The sequence below is a fragment of the Juglans regia genome, chromosome 13, assembly GCF_001411555.2.
Source record: "Juglans regia cultivar Chandler chromosome 13, Walnut 2.0, whole genome shotgun sequence".
Lineage (NCBI taxonomy): Eukaryota > Viridiplantae > Streptophyta > Magnoliopsida > Fagales > Juglandaceae > Juglans > Juglans regia.
The window spans coordinates 26,521,135-26,536,461 of NC_049913.1; the positions used below are offsets into that span (position 1 = coordinate 26,521,135).

General features: G+C 36.8%; 2 protein-coding genes across 3 annotated transcripts; one reads left to right on the forward strand and one right to left on the reverse strand.

Annotated features, from left to right (window-relative positions):
• Positions 1–3,481: 3,481 nt before the first annotated feature.
• Positions 3,482–6,186, forward strand: LOC108979097 (pentatricopeptide repeat-containing protein At1g60770). Of its 2 annotated transcripts, none has more exons than XM_018949689.2 (2): positions 3,482–3,867; positions 4,673–6,186. In XM_018949689.2, the coding sequence occupies exons 1-2, from the start codon at positions 3,637–3,639 to the stop codon at positions 5,915–5,917; spliced, it is 1,476 nt and encodes a 491-aa protein (XP_018805234.1). In that variant the 5' UTR covers positions 3,482–3,636; the 3' UTR covers positions 5,918–6,186. The 2 variants fall into 2 exon arrangements, with proteins under 2 accessions (XP_018805234.1, XP_018805235.1); XM_018949690.1 differs by having other exon boundaries at positions 3,639–3,867; positions 4,680–6,186.
• A 4,739-nt stretch (positions 6,187–10,925) lies between these two features.
• On the reverse strand, positions 10,926–15,016 carry LOC108979105. The gene is made up of 7 exons (XM_018949699.2): positions 14,289–15,016; positions 14,094–14,180; positions 13,752–13,967; positions 13,187–13,351; positions 12,540–12,593; positions 12,296–12,442; positions 10,926–11,598 (listed from the first exon to the last, which is right to left on the reverse strand). The coding sequence occupies exons 1-7, from the start codon at positions 14,634–14,636 to the stop codon at positions 11,221–11,223; spliced, it is 1,395 nt and encodes a 464-aa protein (XP_018805244.1). The 5' UTR covers positions 14,637–15,016; the 3' UTR covers positions 10,926–11,220.
• Between the last annotated feature and the right edge of the window lie 311 nt (positions 15,017–15,327).

Below are 15,327 nucleotides of genomic sequence, written 5' to 3' on the forward strand. Positions count from 1 at the left end.
ATACGGGCCGGGCCTTTCAACCAAAAATAAGAGAGTTGCAAGTCAGTCGAATGAATGAATTGTCAAGTATAAGGCTAAAAGATCAAAAACTGAGGGAAAGGAAATTATGGACTCAAGCAGTACAGATTTGGTGGTGGCTGTTCCACAGACCCACCAAGAGCAATGAGTTGCCTCAGCTGGAACTGTCGAGAGCTTTGGAACTCTAAGACAGGTCATGACTTGCATCTAATAGTGCAAAATAAGCTCCCATGTTTTGTTTTCTTGATGGAAACAAAGTGTAAAAGGAATAAGGTGGAATTAATAAAAAGGAGATTGTAGTTTGAAAACAGTTTTGTCATTGATTGTAAAGGGCTTAGTGGAGGGATTGCCTTCCTTTGGAAGGATGATGTTGAGGCTGATGTTAGTTCCTATTCCCAAAATCATATTTCTCTATTGGCTAAGAATGGAAAGGAATGGGTGAATTGTATTTTAACTGGGTTTTATGGCAATCCTATCACTGCAAAGAGAAAGGAGAGTTGGCAAGTGCTCCAAGCAATCAAACCTGAGCACTCCAAATGGTGGTTATGTGTAGGGGGTTTCAATGAGATACCCAGTTAAAGAGAGAAATGTGGAGGGGCTTTGAGATCTTACAACCAAATAGAGGCCTTTAGAGAGATTGTGGATAAGTGTAGTCTTAGTAATATGAGATTCATTGGCAACAAATATACTTGGTCTAATGGTAGATATGGTGAGGCCTTCACTAAAGAGAGGCTTTATAGAGCCTTTAGCAACAATATATGGGCTGAGGCCTTCCCTAGATCGAGTAAGTACATTCTTCCAGCATTGAGCTAAGACCATAGTTATTTGCACATCATTATGGAACCGAATCATTTTGAACTGGCCAGAAATGCTAAGCCATTCAGGTTTGAGGCTAGTTGGTCTTTAAGGGAGAAGTGCTACACGATAGTGGACGAAGCTTGGAGTCAACTTAGGATGGTTGAGAATAAACTGAAGAGTTTATGGAATGCTTTGGACCTTTTGAAGGAAGAACTAGTTTGGAGAGTGGGGAATGGGCAGAGTATTCAGCTTTGGGAAGATAAGTGGATTCCTTATACCATAACATATAAAGTTTAGACTCCCATCAACACTTTTAAAGTTGGAGCAAAAGTTAGTGCTTTATTTGATGAAGAAAGAAAGGAATGGAAGAAATATATAGTTGAAGCAGTGTTTAAAGAGGAAGAAGCACAAAACATTTGTAGCATCCCTCTTAGTTTTAGGGGGGGTTATTGACAAGCTTATATGGCATAATTCAAAAAAGGGTAAATACACAGTGAAGAGTGCTTACTTTGTTGGTCAAAAGAGGAAAAGAGTCAGGGATGGGAAACTTCTTGTGAAGAGAAAGACATTGAATATTGGAGGCAGCTATGAAAATTAGAGGTTCCAGAAAAAGTAAACCAGTTTTTATGGAAATATTTAAATAACATTTTACCAGTAAGAGTGAGTTTATTTAGAAGGAAGATTGTGGATAATACGATATGCCCTATATGCCAAAGAGAGGAGGAAACAGTTGTTCATGCATTGTGGAGTTGCCCTTTAGCTACAAATGTGTGGGCAGAAGAAGCAACTCCTGTTAAGAAATTGTAGAGTTGTGTAGAGGATTTTGTTAAGCTGTGGTCCGAGTTCTATATATTTTTAAATGATGGAAAGTTGGAAGAGGTAGTAGTTATAATGAAAAGGATCTGGATAAGGAGAAATGCATATATTTTTTAGAATAAATTCACTAGCCTTGGATTAATATTAAAGATAGCAGTGGATGAACTCGAAGAGTTTCAACAAGCTCAACAAAGGAAACAAGGCAGGCAGGTTGGGGTAGAAATAGGTAGGACATATAGTGTTGGAAAAAGCCAGAGGGGTTTTCTTACAAAGCAAATTTTTATGGAGCTTTTGATACTAAAAACCAGAAAATGGGTATGAGAATAGTAATAAGGGATAGCAATGGTATTCTGGCTTCTTTGAGTGCACTCAAAAGTAGTGTAAATTCAGCTTTTTTAACTAAGTGCTATGATATGAGTAGAGCTTTGTATCTTTGCGATGAACTGGGGTTAAGGCACGTAATTATTGAAGGTGATGCAAACATAGTATTGGATGCAGTGCAATCAAAAGAAGAAGATGCCTCATGGTCTACTTCCTTTAGTTACAAGGAAGGAAATATTGTTGCTCATATGCTAGCCAAAATGGCAATTCAAGCATATAAATAGTATGTTTGGATTGAGAAATGGGTATGTTGAGGTCCATAACCTTGTATTGAAGGATAAATATTGTAATGGTTAATTGTTTGGAATGAAGGTTGTTAACGTCGTGTTTTATACGCCTCTGGGTCAGTATCTAGCAATTCAGGTTTTCAGAACTGGACCTGTGAAAATAAAGAAGGAAACTGAGAGAGGATGGCCTTGGGGTCGAGGAGTCTTTGATGCCAAGGTTAGTAAAGTATTTTGGAGTTTGTAAATAAGGAGAGAGTCTAGACATTCGAGAGATTTCTCATACCTGGAAATTGCTATTTATATCGGGAATTTGAGGGGGGGAGGGACAGATCATGCCTGCCCTCGTGGAGTCCATGCCTTACTTACTGTTCCTTTTGTCAGAGTTTTTTAATGCGACGTGCTTCTATGATGACGTCATTAATGTGGCATGTAGTTCGGGTAGTGATGCCATTAATACTGCATGGTTTCTCGATTTACCTTACTCCACTGGTGTTCTTGGTGGTCCGTCAATGTCTTATTGTCAAAGGATCGAGGGTCCCCCTTACTTTCTGCTTGTTTACGTGGACAGATAATTAAGGATTGGATGCTCTTCGAGGGATCTCAAGGGCGACGAGTCTCATTCCCTACAGTACGCTCCCTCATGGAGGGTTGCGTCCAAGGGAGTCTATTAGTGGGCTGGGTCGAGGAGTCTATTTATTCTAGGTTGGATCTTTGTTTTTTATTCCCTTAGTTGCCATTCTCAGACCGACTGAAAGATAGGGAAAAAACTCCTTACAAAGGTAATAACATCCATTTTAAAAAGAAAAAGAAAAAGAAAATACAAGCCTGACATGAAAGTAAATGATTACTATTGAGGGATCTGAATATTTTAATTAAATGCATCAGCTTATAATTGATTCATATGAGATACAAATAACATGAATTATTAATGCATATTTCGAAAAATAAAAGATAGGAAAAACTGAATAAAAATATATTTTAAAATAAGTATTACTTTGAAGTTTGTGGAAATGAATAAATTAAGTTAAAAAAGTTTTTAATATTATTTTTATTTTAAATTTTATAAAAACTGTATTGATTTTTACGTTTAAATAATGATTAAATAAAAAAATTAAAAATTGAATTGTGATATTTAAAAATAAATTTATAAAAACTTTTGAAAATTTAAGAACTTTTACTTTCATATTGGCCGAACATGACCTTAATCTTTTATTCCCCTCAAGAGGCTTCAGAATGGGCCCAGTCAGGCCAGTACCAAGCGTGGCCCAAATCTTTCTTCATCCACTCATTTCGTCAAGGTCACTCCTGCACAGCAGCACTAGGGTTTTGAGACTTTCAGAAGATCCAACTAAAGCCCTAACTTCGGAGACTGGAAACCGTTTGCATTTGCAGCAAGATGTCGGTGCACCAGTTTCAGTTCGGGCGCTCGAAGAGCGTTGCGAAGCGTTCGAAGAAGTACTTGGAAGAAGCGCTGTACACGAGGCTCTTCAGGGAAGGTAGCGAGGAGGCGAGCGTTCGGCACAAGCTCAACCAGTTCCTCAAGAGCCGCAAACGAGTCTACAAATGGGAAGTCGGCGATACTCTGAAGAAGCTTCGCGACCGCAAGCTCTACTACCCTGCACTCAAGGTTAGAAAGCCGTTTTCTCTTCATTTACTTTATTGGTTCTGATGTCTGAGAATTATCATTGATTCGAACCTGTGTTTCAGAAAATTACTTATTTTTCCGCGCTATTTTCGAACTTGAGCAATACAAGTAGTTATTTTGTGCTTAGGATGGATAGGGGCATAGATTGATGGTTCATGATCGTCTGCTGCCTGCTTCTATCCTAGTTGGTCGCATGCTGCTTTTGGTTCATAGATTATGGTGTTGTATGGTTTTCTGCAAATTGATGCGAAAGGCTTGCGGTTTGTGTTATGGCTTTAATATGATTTTCAGCATTGCTGCATTTCGAAGTATCTAAAATTCAAGCATGTTAAGATGCACGAATACTTGTGGAATTACCATCGATCAAAGCAACCCTCCAGTACGGATTTGCGTAGAATTCTAATTCAACAAATTTTTAGCACGCAACACATTCTTGCTTCCCGCTTAGTAAAGAAGACATAAAAGTGCTGAATATTTACTTATAAAAAAAAAATGCTGAATGTTTGTAATCCAATATCTATTCCCTTTGTGTATGTTTGACGTGCGGTGTTTTCTGAACATTGTTCTTTAAATGAATATGATAGCTTAACTCTCTGTCAAAGTTTTTTTTCTCTTCAGTTCACCTAGGCATTGCATTTTTGTGAAATACGGTTCCTGATTTTTTCATGGTTCACCTATGCTCTCTTCGTGTATGTGTGTGTGGAAGGTGAAGGGAGGCATATTACTTGGTTTTGATTGCATTTTTCATTAGCACAGATTATTGGATTCCTAATTTTTGATACGACAGCTTTCAGAAACTATGACTAAAAGGGGAATGAATAAGATGGTCAGTGATCATGCCATACATCTGGATCTAGTTGCCAAAACACGAGGTATTGCTGCTGCAGAAAACTATTTCATTGATCTTCCTGAATCATCAAAAAATCATCTCTGTTATGGTGCTCTCCTCAATTGTTACTGCAAGGAACTGATGACTGAAGAAGCAGAAGCTCTCATGGAAAAGATGAAGGAACTCAACCTTCCTTTAAGCGCTATGCCTTATAACAGCCTTTTGACCCTTTACACAAAAACTGGGCAGCCTGAAAAGATCCCTGCCATCATACAGGAAATGAAGGCCTCCAATATTATGTTGGATTCTTATACATACAATGTCTGGATGAGGGCTCTTGCTGCTGTCAATGATATTGCTGAGACCGAAAGGGTTATTGATGAAATGAAGAGGGATGGCCGAGTTGCTGGAGATTGGACAACATATAGCAACTTAGCATCGATATATGTTGATGCTGGCTTATTTGACAAGGCAGAAAAAGCACTCAAGGAATTGGAGAAGAGAAATGTCTGCAGAGAGCTCACTGCTTACCAGTTCCTAATTACGTTGTATGGCCGAACGGGGAACCTGATTGAAGTTTTTCGGGTATGGCGTTCTTTGAGGCTGGCTTTTCCTAAAACTGCAAACATAAGCTATCTCAATATGATTCAGACACTTGTAAAGTTAAAAGACTTACCGGGAGCAGAGAAGTGTTTCAGGGAGTGGGAATCTGGACGCTCAACTTATGATATTCGCATTGCAAATGCTTTGATAGGAGCTTACGCAAAAGAAGGTTTGCTAGAGAAGGCCGAGGATCTTAAGGAGCGGGCTCGCCGGAGTGGGGCTAAACCTAATGCTAAAACTTGGGAGATATTTTTGGATTACTATTTGAAAAGTGGGGAATTCAAATTGGCAGTTGACTGTGTTGCCAATGCAATATCTATTGGTAGGGGGGATGGTGGTAAGTGGCTCCCTTCATCTGTGGTTGTTAGAAGTTTGATGGAGCATTTTGAGCAAGAGAAAGATGTTGATGGTGCAGAAGGTTTTCTTGAGATTTTGAAGAAGGCTGTGGATAATGTAGGGGCAGAGGCTCTTGAGTCACTAATAAGAACATATGCAGCTGCTGGAAGGACAAGCCCTGTAATACGTCGTTGGCTGAAAATGGAGAATGTTGAGGTGAATGAGGCCTGCATGAAGTTGCTCGAGAAAATATCTGTTGAGTGAGTTCTGTTTTAGTTTGAATGGTCTCGCTCATTAAAAAAAGTTTTAGTTTGTATGGTTTCTACCTGCTATTCTATTTCCATAATAATTCATTCCCCTTTCTTTTTATCCAATGAGAAGTGCACATGGGGTAACCATTCAAGAGTGCCTCTTCTATTTGAAATTTTGAAATTTGGACTATGGATTTTCCTTTAACATACTGTAGACTCCACTGTGACTAGTGGCTATAGACCTTTTTGTCTGTGAAAGCTATGTTAAAGAACTTTTTGTTACATCTGGGCTGCTGACACTGGCCATATATCCAAAGCCAGTGGCATACTAATCAGAGGAGTATTGGTTTTTGTTGATGATTGCATTCAATCTTACCCAGAGTCTGTTCAGCCCTTTCTATTGCTAGATGCTCAATTCCTTTTGCATGGTGCCTAGAAAGAGCTACTTGTCACAATGGTAGGGAGCCAATACTCTGTGGTTTCCTGCAAATTTAAAGCAGCTAAATTGTTAACAATATCATGATCTACCTATCAAAAATTGCTAGATGCTCAGAAGTTGTGGTCTGTGGTAGTTCTTCAATTGTTTAGTGACTTCTAGTGACTTAGATTGACTTTGTGTATGGGAAGAATTGATTTCTTCAGTCATGCCACAGAATTTCCATGAATAATATTCAAGTAGACCTGCCCTTTCAGTGCTGCTGTAAGAGCTGAGATGGAAATTTACCTATAAAAAAAGAGTCGGTATGGAAATTTACAGTCTGATGTATTGTCATTAAGAGCCCGTTGAATCGAAGCACGCCCCTTTCTACCTGTAGTGAAACGTATCTTTAGATAGGTTAAAGTGCATTATCTGTTTGCCATTCCTTTCTTTACTTGAAGTTGGTTTCGAGTGATAAAGGTTTCTTCAGTGAACAAGTAGTTATGAGTTGAGTAGAGTGTGAAAGCACTGAAAGGTGACTAACCCTCAACCGAAAACCAGGAGTTGGCTTCTAGATGGATTGACTGATCGCGAACTCCAGGCAAATGACCTATTAGATGTGTGCTTTGGGGTAATTAAGTTTGTTGCCCGGTGTATTATGGTTATCTTCAAATGTTCAATTGTTCCAATCTTTAAGATTCACCCTTACAAATGGTCAACTCTTTGCCTAGGGTTGGATGGTTAATAGCTTCCTGGAATTTGGATTTAAATTTTTTTTTATAAGTATTTTTTGGATTTAAATTTTTTAGCCTAGCAACAGAAGATTTGATAATTAAAAAAAAAAAAAAGAGTTTCCTGGAAATTTTGGGAGGTTTGGATAGTGAGTTGAGTTGAGTTGAGATGAGACGAGATGAGAGTTGAAAGTTGAATAAAATATTGTTAGAATGTACTTTTTGTTTTGAGATTTGAAAAAGTTGAATTGTTTATTATATTTTGTTTGAAAGTTTGGGAAATATATAATGATTAGATGAGATGAGATGGGTTGAGATGATTTTTTAATCCAAACAAGGCATTAAATCTTATTTATAAACTCTAAAACGAGTCATTATGTTAAACTCTCTTTATATTTGGATGGGGGCAGACAATAGCTTCTGTTCCTCTAGTTTTCTAGAGTTCTTAAATTGGTGTTCTTTTTCTTCATCCAGCTAGTTGGGTGTTACCTATTGTATATTTCCTGTATATTTGGGTTGCACCCCTTCCGCACCCTTGCTAACTGATATATTATGGTGTTATGCTTTCTGACCTTGCGTAAGACAATTCTAATGACATTGTTGTAAGAGATTGGAGGATTCACGTTGGTTGAGGTTGATAGGAAACCTATTCAGTAGTTTGGATTGAAATTTTGTTTTCTCTAATCAAAATAAATGGGCAAAGTAGGCCAAAGTTTTAAAACTCTGGCAGTAAGTAAATACATGCAGTAGCCACTGACAAAGGCCAAAGCCATCATAATCAAGTCCCGGGTTGGGTTAGCTTGTCAAGGCTTTACCAGCACCAGCACCTCAGTAAAAGGCTTGTCATAGAAGAACATTAATGCCGTAAATCTTACAGTTTCTCTCATTTTCTTCACACATGACTCCAGTCAACACGTCCAATGACTTGGGTTAAAGTCATGAGCAAGGCTTGCCTTCACCATCATTGTATGAGGAAAGGGACACATTGAAAAACCATGTTGAAAACTTGATGATGTCCTAGGGGTTTGCTTGTCGGATGAGGAAAATAACTCTCTAGATGAAAAAGAACACAGCACTCCAGCACTACGGTCGGCTTGTGACTTGCACACATCTTGCAACCTAATCCAACCCAAATTGGTGGACCCCATACCCTTTTTTTTTTTTTATTTAAGTTTGTAGCAGAAGTGCAGCAATATGTGAAAAAGACAGTCCCCCATTTTATTATCCAATATCCGTGGACTTGCTTTTGGATCCACTCCCTACGCGTTCGCTTATGCTTCACGAATACGTGTGGTATATTTGACTTCTAACATCTGCTGCACCGACTTGGCGTCCAAGTCAACTCTCTCTCTCTCTCTCTCTCAGATGCATAGCGGTGCCTTGACGAATGATCAAAAACATCCATTTATAAGTCTGTTTATTAATACAAAAAATACGTTACTACCATATTCCTTACTGCATTTGAGACCGTCAAATTAATTAGCTTCAGCTTTAAAAAATCAAACAGTGCTTAATTATTATATTCGACTATTGACCCTATATATATATATATATATATAGCTAGCTGGTGCTTTTCGTGACCCTTTCTCGACGTGCTTACTGCTAATTACCTTTCTTTCGTGGAAGAAAATATTTCTAAAAGCTTAATTAAACTTGAAACCCACTTGTTGACTAATACACAATGGGTGAAAAAACTCTGTTAGAACGAGATCAGACGATGCTTGTATTTACCAGGAATTAGATCCGGCCGATTGCATGGCTTGATCAGAAGCTGCATATAAGACATCCAGTAGTTTAATTAATTGAATATGGAGCTAGAAATTTCTAATTCTTCACTAGTATAAGGAATAACGAGCGAATTATATCATATGACATGTCTACATGAATATTATTTTCTTCACATTTTTTAAAGAGGACGAGACCTCTAATTAATTTTATTTATAGATTACTATAGCTTTCAATCGCTTTTACACATTGAGCTTGAGGATCACAAAGCCTAAAACTAAGCTCATATAAAAGAAAAAAAAAAAAACTATATTGAACTATACTATACCAATTAATTACAACTGATCAAGGTCTAAAAGTGGGTAATCTTGACCTATCAAGAGTTAAAATTCTGAGCAAAATTTTGGGAAGCTGAGTAGTCAGATCAGAAAAAAAGAGGATTCATAACCAGTTCTACCGTAATTAACCAATCCATCATCAATCTGCCCATGATTTGCTTCTGATCATCTAAATATATATATATATACATGCTTTGATCGTATATGCATATATATACTCTTGCAATCAGCTTAAGAGCATTAGTTATGGCCTCAACAAACTTTAGTTAAAATTTGATTAAGAAATTCACTTTTATAAATTTAGCTATCCACTTTTCATCATCATCAAATAACAGGCTCAACAAATCTTTCACTATTCTAATAAAATATTGATTTTGAACTTTTCATTTATTTTAGTTATAATTGTAATTTAAATATTTATTCATTATTAAAAAACTACCTATTAATTTTCTAACGTTCATGTTATTCCAATGGCTACATTTCTTCAACGGATATATTTTTTTAACTTATATTTCTCCAACAGTTATATTTCTTCAACGGCTATATTATTTCACTATAAAACATAACATTTCTTCAATAATTTTATTCACTTCAACTCAAGTGAATATTTTAGTCTAAAAGAATTATTTAGCTAGTTCCTTTGGCTTAACAAATTTGATTAGTAATTTAACTTGAGGTTAAAATTACTGTTGATTTGTTGAGCCAATTGTAACACATTATCTTACACTTCAGCTATTCTTTGATTATAATTTAACTTTGTTGAGCCCATAACTGGTGCTCTAAGATATCCATCCAGATTTGGAAGCAGTATTGCCAAGGAGGTTCACCATGGGTACTGATCTGGAACCAATGATCGATCAACAAGCAAAGAGTCTGTATATACGTCTCTACCATCAAGTCAAAAGTATTAATTAAGTTGGTAGATAGCACAGAAGTCGACCAACTTTTACTTTTAGGGCAGATATAATCTCAGTACGTATAAATATAGCTAAGAAACTGGAGAGGGTATTGCTGTCTTTACGAACAATGGAATCAAAGTTTGACGTGCTTTTTTTTTTAAAAAAAAACAGCATATTATAAATTCGAATTCCCGTTGTACGATGGATGGAATCTCATGAGTCTGAGAACGTTGACACCTATTGCTTTTGCTTCAAGTTAAACAGTAGTTAGATTTAATCGAAAACGTGGAGTCCAAGATCAGAAAAAGAGAGATATATATATATATATATATATATATAGCTGGCAATTGTGCACATAAACCATTACAAATAAATGCAGCTCAGACAAATCTCATTCTCATGTGGGAACGCATTGCAAGGTGGTGCCGCGCGCCTAATGAGTGATGGGCCGCGGTATTGTGTTGCAATAATCACGGTCAATATTCAAAGGAAAGGATGCTGAATGTTGGTGATGACATCCATAATCTCTAATATTTATATATTGTATTCAAAGGAAATGATGATTAATTACTTAATTCGTATCTTAATTAAAGTCAAATTAATTGTGGGTATTATAATTAATTAATTATGTTGCCGATTGAATATATATGTTTTCTTCTCCAGCTGGGTCCACGTACATGTAACTCATATATTTATATACCTACCTACCTTGTGCTGGTTTAGATAATGAGATGAGATGATACGGGATATTTTAGATTAATTAAATAAAATATATATTGTTAGAATAAAATGTTTGGTCCATACATTTAATTTGATGAAAATGATCAATGCCAAAGAAAGTAGGTTTTGGTTACGTATATAATAATTAGATGTTCCCCAATAAATTTTAAAACAAGGACAGGATAGATAATGAAGATCACAAACACAGTATATTCACTATTTATTTTTTCCAAATTTACACAAGTAGTCCCTAAAGGTGGTATATATAATTAATTAATGAATCATGACATGTTAGTCAAAGAGAAAAAAAGAAGAAGAATAAATAGATTAACAAAGTAATTAAACTCCAAGCTCACCGAATGATCTCGAGGAGAAACCCAAATAACCCAACCAAAAAAAAAAAAAAAAAAAACATAAACTAATTAAGTAATTACTTTAATTCCCACCTTATGATGATGATGATCTGTACGGCCTATCCCTTTAGTTTAGGGACACCTCACATTTCTTCCAGGTCCACCGTAGTAAAAATAATTCCCCCAAACATTGTTTATTCCCCCTTGAATGTCATAGCAATTGGGATGATCGGCTAGAACTCTTAGGTTTGATAATGGAACCAAGCTGTTATCCCAATCAACGACTTGTAAATTTCGAAAATAAGATGCTTTTCCAAACCCTTCTCCAGCAAAATGACCGCTACCCATTTGTGTCGATGTGTGAAAACCAGATGGCCTTGAATTAACAACTTCTCCTCCAAATTGCACCATACTTGCATGATCTCGAAGGTGGGTAAACAGGAAAGATGGCCAGTATCCAACTAGAATTCCTGACCCGAATTCTAGCCACCAATTTCCATGCTTCGGATCCTACACAGGGAGAAAAAAGTGTTTGTTCTTAGAACCTTTAAGATCATACCAGCTTTTTTGCACCAAAAAAAAAAAAAAAATCATTCATTACACGTTAATTATAATCCCATGTGCATGTTAATATTTAACAAGCGTAGTAAAGCAACATGGGTAAAAAATGAATGTTGTAAACAAAAAAGAAAGAAAAAAAAATGAACTTATAATGGGATATATCAATGGATTAATGATAATCTAGAACGTAAAGGATGCGTATGTAGGTCATGAAGCTCTTTTACTTGGAAAAGAAGAGAATCCTGCAAAGCACAAAAGCTCAATGGAATTCTGTTTCTGTACGCGCGTCCATTTTGTGAAACAATGAGTGCACGCGCATTATGCACTATAGCAGCAACTAGCGAATGTTTACAGCTCGATCGAAGCTACCACTTTAATTACTATCATTATCATTATTATTATATCTTTTTTGGGTAGGTTTTGCATGATAATGTTAATCTTGGTCTCCACGGCCAGTTCCCAGTCATCAATGGACAAGTGGGACGACATTGAAAGACGTGGAGTTCATTGACCATGATCGATCAACTTCATGAGATCCGACGGTCAATCGAGAGCAATTTAAAACGTAAAGACGTCGACATATTATATGGAGGCCGGACAGTAAAGATAAAGAAAAAAGGTGGTTATGGAGGTTAGTTTAAATTACCTTCCAAACCAATAAGCTAATATCGAACTGTCCACCTTTATACGAAGATGTTGGGGAGATTGCAGCTCCAATCGCAATTCTACTGTTAGTCTGAACGAAGCCTGAGCATAACAAATTGTAACACCCGGTTGCTTGATACGCGTCCGTCTGTTAATTAATTAACAAGTGAATATATAGGTGTACTTACTTACTAATTTATCGTCTTATCTTAAGCTTGAATTAAGGAATTATTAGGGTTACTTACAGTCCAGTACGTAAAGAATCGGGGATAGTTGTCCCCGTACAGCTCTGGGCTAACCTGCAGAAAAATTAAATGAATTAGCTAATTACATTAATGAAGATGAGAAGTAGTTGAGCTGTGATATAACTACTTTAAATGTGGAGACAGCAAATATATATTGGTATTTAATACTCCATCTGCAACCATGCATGATTTTTCGCGTTTTGCGTGTAGCTTTCAAGAGTTGATCTGCATTTACAATTCGTTTTTAATGAACTAGTAAAATTAAGGACTACTGGTCATGCATACACCTCGTCATAATAAAAAAATATGCCCTACTTTGATAGCATATGGTTCAATGATCGATATGTTTCAACGAACTGATCATGCATGCATCAAGAAATTAATTAAATCGTTCTGAAATAAATAAGTATTTTTCTACCAGTCAAGCTAAAGATAATCCGCTCTATTGTGTTTACATTTTAATTATATATATAGTTTAATGTAGCAGTAACTCATCATGAAAAGAAGTGTTATATATATATATATATATATATATCTGTGTATGACATGAATATCGATCATTAATGCCGATCGAGAAGAAAAACGTAGGAAATTAAACTTGTTTGGGAGAAAGAATGAATATGAGGAAATATAAAGCAGGTACATGCCTGCCAACCGGCTTCAATGGTGTTAAGGTCATCGCCAAAAGAACCTGATATGACCCACATTTGAGACAAGCTGAATTCATTTTGATTAGCCACGCGGGGTGCCCACACGTTTATACTTGCTTTTGCTCCATAGTACTGATCTCCACTCACATACCCAACTGCATGCTGCAACCCAAAAGTCCGAATGAGAAGTAGACAGACGCTCAACACTAGCTAGTACTAAAATTGCAATAATCCAAAAACTAATTTGTTATCATGTTACTTCCACTTCCATGTTTGTTGTGCTGTAAGATGAGTTTACAAGTGACTTCGGTTTTATCTAAAAGGGATACTCATAAAAAATGAAAAGCTGTTTTTTGTCACCCTTTATTCCTTGTTTTTGTTATCCTTTATTCCTTGTTCATAACAAGTTGAATAAAGTTGTTATCTTTAAGAAAGAGGAAAAGAACAAAAATAAACAGATAAAGAACAATAAGAAAATCTCTTTTGGTTGATCATTTGCGTTGAGACTTGGAGAAAGTTTCTCTGAATTTCTCAATTTGCTTATTAGTTTTCAAGTACTTACCTCATGGCCATTGCTGCTGGAGTCTCTTCTAACATGTCTTGATCTCCGTTTCCTTCCAAATCTTCGGACAGAGTTTGCTCTTAACATATCTTGTTCTGTCGTTCTTCTTACTGGAATTGTTCCTTCAGGACATGATTCGCCAGACATACTCCATAACTGAAAATTTTCTTCCACCACGCCTGTCGGGTTATGGCCGTTTGGTCTCTCCGGTGGATCCTACAAAATCAAGCCAAAATACAGACTTCTAAGATTCTGAATTCACTATCTTGGATCTAAGATATGAATTCTGAGAACTCCAAGATATATCAATATTGATTTCTTGCCATAATAAAGTTCAAGTACCAGTGGTTTTTGCCCTTTAAGCAGAGGATGATCAAAAGCTGGTTGCAGATGAGAGGCAACGCAATCTATGTGATCACCATCAGGACTCTGCAATAAAAACAAACCCAGCACATTAAGTCCAAAACAGAGCAAAAAAACAAGGGGAAGTGAAAGTAAAGTTTTTATAGAACAGTTGTACAAGAGATGTTCAAATGCCTGAATTGTCTTGACAGCAGGCTTGTTGATCTTTCTGAGACGGGATCTTATTATTTTGAGCTTTTGTGACTCATCCTCCGGCCGGAAAGTCTGGTTGGCTGCTCGGTTTTCCCTCTGTTCCGACGAATGGACCGGACAAACCGAAGAAGAAACAAGAAGAAAACACACAAAAATGGGAATGATTGGGGAGATCTTACACCAGCTAGATGCCATGTTTGAGAAATTCGCTCGTGCTGTATCGTTTTCAAAATTTGTTTGTATTTGTGTACATTTGTGTTGTCCTGTTCTGTGGTCAAAATTTTTATTCCTAGGTTTTCTCCATGTAGACGCACCTCCCAGTGAATCCATCCAACACCAAATGACTATTGCAAGAAACCCAATTCACTCTCTCACCATTTCCAAAGCTTTGGAATCCCAGTATGGCGAAAACTTCTATTCTCTCTCTCTCTCTCTCTCTCTCACTCTCACCCACGCACACGCACACACGCAGCTTCTAATACCTCGGTTTTATGAGCTGACAGCTTGAACTTCCGGGCATGAGCTAATATAAAAACATACAAATGGTTTTGCCCATGTGGGCATGGAGTTATAAATACGGGGGTAGTGATGAAACCATGCTCTGTGTTTTAAAAAATTGAAAAAGAAATTTAGGAGAGAGAGAGACCTGGAGGGAAAGGGGGGTTTTGTTTGAGAGGTTGTGTTTCCGGTCTCCAATACAATGACCGAGACTCCAAAGCTTTTGTGTTAATTTTATAGGTCAAAATGGTACCGAACTCAACTGTTATATATTCTTTACTTTGGCTCTGAGGGCAGATAGGAATTACACTTGGTTCTGGGTTTCCAAAGTTCTTTGCTTTGGGGGTTCTCTTTCTCATTTCCCTAGATGTTCTTTATGTCAGTTATAGTCTCTTTTTTTTTAATATCCTCGCTCATTTGCCACGACAATTTAAACAAGCTAAATCTAGATTATCTAGCTTAGAGCACCCCAATGGAGTTTGTAAAACCTATTTTTACGTAAAATTTAAAGAAAAGTAACTCA

What these genes read in the sequence shown, in the direction of transcription:
- LOC108979097 (XM_018949689.2), top strand. Translation starts at nt 3,637, where the DNA reads ATGTCGGTGCACCAGTTTCAGTTCGGGCGCTCGAAGAGCGTTGCGAAG. An exon ending in TCTACTACCCTGCACTCAAG is followed by an intron (nt 3,868 to 4,672) that starts GTTAGAAAGCCG and finishes TTGATACGACAG; the next exon opens with CTTTCAGAAACTATGACTAA.
- LOC108979105 (XM_018949699.2), bottom strand. Translation starts at nt 14,636, where the DNA reads ATGGATTCACTGGGAGGTGCGTCTACATGGAGAAAACCTAGGAATAAA. An exon ending in CCAGCAGCAATGGCCATGAG is followed by an intron (nt 13,352 to 13,751) that starts GTAAGTACTTGA and finishes TTTGGGTTGCAG; the next exon opens with CATGCAGTTGGGTATGTGAG. An exon ending in CCATTGAAGCCGGTTGGCAG is followed by an intron (nt 12,594 to 13,186) that starts GCATGTACCTGC and finishes ATTTTTCTGCAG; the next exon opens with GTTAGCCCAGAGCTGTACGG.